The sequence below is a fragment of the Cryptomeria japonica genome, chromosome 11 (genome assembly GCF_030272615.1).
Source record: "Cryptomeria japonica chromosome 11, Sugi_1.0, whole genome shotgun sequence".
NCBI classification, from domain to species: Eukaryota; Viridiplantae; Streptophyta; class Pinopsida; order Cupressales; family Cupressaceae; genus Cryptomeria; species Cryptomeria japonica.
Window position 1 is genome coordinate 81,796,872 of NC_081415.1, and position 3,141 is coordinate 81,800,012.

Consider the following 3,141-nt stretch of genomic DNA (forward strand, 5'->3'; position numbering starts at 1 on the left):
AGATTTTGACACTTTCTTATTCTTATTATTATACGTAAAGTTGGAACAAAGAAAACAAAGTTAGAATTTTGACCCATATAAAATAAACAATACAAATCTCAATGTCATTTTTGACCATATTTGATAGATGGTATTAGAATATCAACATGTTATTCAAAGTGAATGTCCAGTCGATTAGCACAATCATTCCAACATGTACTATCTGGTCTTGAAAAACAACAAAGAAAAGTATTTATATTTACAGTGGGTTTTTACATATGTATTTAGAATTTTGAAAACCTTTGCTGTACAGATCTCATCTTTTAGAGAGTCGTGAGATGTTTTTCTTCATTTCTTCAAACATCAAGATTGAAAGCCTGTCACCTCTAGTAGGTAATCTGAAAGCAACCACTGTCATTTTCTCTCTAGAATATCTTCAACAATTTACCATGTAACAATTAAATACTTGAAAAGTTCTTCACATCAAAACAGTAACGATTCTGGTCCTTGCATTTAGATTTGGATCATGTACATATCAAGCTCCAACTTGCCGTAAGAAGAAAGAAAGATAGATTCATGTGATATAAACTGATAACCAATTTTCAGTTGTAGCCTTGTTCATGCATATATGAGCATAAGTTGACCTTGGTACCTGTATCCAATAAGAAGAAAAATTTCTAAGAAAAATTTCACCAATAATATGAAAGAATTGTAAGAAAAATTTTCACCAACAGTTCTTTCACCATATGACTAATATATTAAGCATGAATTTCACTCATAAACACCTGCATATACGGATATTCTTGATATAGACTATGCATTTCTGTTAATGGAAACTTTCATTTCAAATGTATTTATTTAGTTAAACAGCATGCCTAACACTTAATGGAAATTTCCCCCGACAGTAAGATTCATTCATCGAGTGAAAACTATGACAAAATTTGTAGCATCTAGATTGGCAAAGATTTTTTTGATGTACATGCAATTTGGAAGAGCTTTCGTTATACAAGAGATACGCAAATCATACTGTGGAATCAGAATACCTTTTCACAATTATTACCATAGTGATACATTTGGATATCTTTCAAATCGGTCTCTATCTATGTAAAAATCAATATATATATAGAGTATGACTCTAGTTATAAATGGAGATTGATTGTAGATACATTCAAGCATTTCACTGTTTTACCATGGCTGTAAAGTATAAACAGGTATTGTGATTCTATCGTATAATTTTCTTATCCCATCAAATAAAATTTTTATCTACCTTCCTGTATCAAAATCTTTGCTAATCTGCAATATTGCATATTTTGTCCTACTTATTATCTGCATACAGTTGGGGAGAAGAAGAACACCCAAGAGATGTTTTATCTGTTAGACATATGCTCTTGTGGTAAAGACATTAGATATAGATTAGAATTGAAAGATATACATACTACTGAAGCACGTATCACCTACATCAGAATTAAAGACCACTTTTTCAAGTTGACTACAAATGCAAGCACCACATCAGTAATTTTCAAAGTGTCAATAGTTGCCTGAATGTTGGACAAATCAGTGAACTCGTTCTACCCTGAACAGCAAAAATGGTCTGTTACAGTACAGTATAATTTTGCTCTAAACTCAAACACGAGAAATGTTCCCTGTTTGGAAACATTTTTTCTTGAAAACTAATTTTGATCTAAATTCCTACAAGGATACCTAAGACAACAGCCTTGTGTCTCAAATATACAGTGTGTGATACGTTTTAGTATAAAATGAAGCTTTAATGGCATGTGAAAGTATATATGAATCAAGGATTAAGCAGAAAATACTTATGAAATAACTCAAAACAGAAAAAAGGAAAAGGAGAAAAAGAAAAAGAAAAAGCTGTGTTAGGGTCAGAAAACGTATGCTTGGCTCCTTGTAAGCCACCTATGAAGTCAATCAACAAGTGATGAACTTTGTATGTGGCATACAGGGAGCCAGGCATACTTTCACCTGAGTCATAAAACTTCGCTTCATCCAATACCCATCATCTGCAACATGAAATAGATCATATATTCTGTCAGTATTCATCTTATAAAGGTCTAAGCCAGATAGATTTATACGCACATTCTGATCTATGATATATACATATACAACATATCAGTGGTAACATATCTAGCAGGAATTTCAAGAACACAGCATTCTTCTCTGCCAAAATAATCGAAAAAATAGCCATGGAAAAACTCTCATGTGCCCAAAATAATGAAGAGAGAAAAAAAAAGGGTATAGACTATCACAACTATATTTGTTCATTAGGAAACAAATTTTCCATTCCCAACAAGGACAGATGCATTTATGAGTGATAATCTACAGTGATGCTTACGAAAATCTATTGCTGTGCACAGTATTATTTGACAAAGTTATCCTCAGCAATTAAATGGAAACTGGTCCTAGTAAATATTGTACTTACAGAGATAATCAGCAGCTTGAAGATGTGAAAACATCCACAGTGGAATTGCTATGGAGATAAATATATATATAGTTGGGCAATCAAAGGATTCTTGTCTGAATGTGGAACTTGCTTGACTTTGGCAATCAAAGTTGGGAAAGAGAAGTGAGACAGACAACAGCATCGCTTGGATGGAGAATGAATGGAGGTTGACTTGGGAATGACTTGAATTTATGGTGAGAAGGAATGTCTCCCAATCCATTTGTTTATTGCTTTTGTAGGGTTGTTTGAGTAAAGTAGAATAACCAGGGTCGGTTCTACACGCTTTCCTAGGTTACCCACTCAACTCTAATAGTGGTTTCTATAGGGATGGATTAGGATGATGATTATAATAAGGCCCATTAGGGTTTTGGATTTTTTTAAAGTTTGGAAAAGGAAAAGAAAAAGTGCTGGGCAATGGGCAAGAGGCATATTCTCATGTTCTATGTGTATACCTTTCATAGACTGTCCTTGCATGGTGAAGGATGATCTCGCCACTAAACTAGTTGGGTGGACGGTTTAAAATTGATGCTTCTTTATTTTATTATTGTTTATACAAAGCTTTTAATTTATGAATTTTAAGAAGATAATAGTCTGGGAAATCAAATTGTTTTTTAATATGTTTGTGTTATTTTGAGGAGTCACTTTGTGTCTTATTTTTTAAAAACTAATAAAAACTAATGCACATTCATAAGAAAAAAATGTAT

The 3,141-nt window shown here is 32.6% G+C and overlaps 1 protein-coding gene across 2 annotated transcripts; it reads right to left on the reverse strand.

Annotated features, from left to right (window-relative positions):
- Window positions 1-208: 208 nt before the first annotated feature.
- On the reverse strand, window positions 209-2,753 carry LOC131079338 (uncharacterized). 2 transcript variants are annotated; one of them, XR_009113957.2, is made up of 3 exons: window positions 2,417-2,753; window positions 1,438-1,997; window positions 209-631 (listed from the first exon to the last, which is right to left on the reverse strand). XR_009113957.2 is itself a non-coding variant. In XM_058017250.2 (3 exons), exons 1-3 carry the CDS (start codon window positions 2,655-2,657, stop codon window positions 554-556), a joined length of 357 nt encoding a protein of 118 aa, XP_057873233.1. In that variant the 5' UTR covers window positions 2,658-2,719; the 3' UTR covers window positions 209-553. The 2 variants fall into 2 exon arrangements, 1 of the variants encoding a protein (XP_057873233.1); XM_058017250.2 differs by having other exon boundaries at window positions 1,960-1,997; window positions 2,417-2,719.
- Window positions 2,754-3,141: the final 388 nt, after the last annotated feature.

What these genes read in the sequence shown, in the direction of transcription:
- LOC131079338 (XM_058017250.2), bottom strand. Translation starts at nt 2,657, where the DNA reads ATGGATTGGGAGACATTCCTTCTCACCATAAATTCAAGTCATTCCCAA. An exon ending in TCAAGCTGCTGATTATCTCT is followed by an intron (nt 1,998 to 2,416) that starts GTAAGTACAATA and finishes TTCATGTTGCAG; the next exon opens with ATGATGGGTATTGGATGAAG. An exon ending in AGCGAAGTTTTATGACTCAG is followed by an intron (nt 632 to 1,959) that starts GTGAAAGTATGC and finishes TATTGGATACAG; the next exon opens with GTACCAAGGTCAACTTATGC.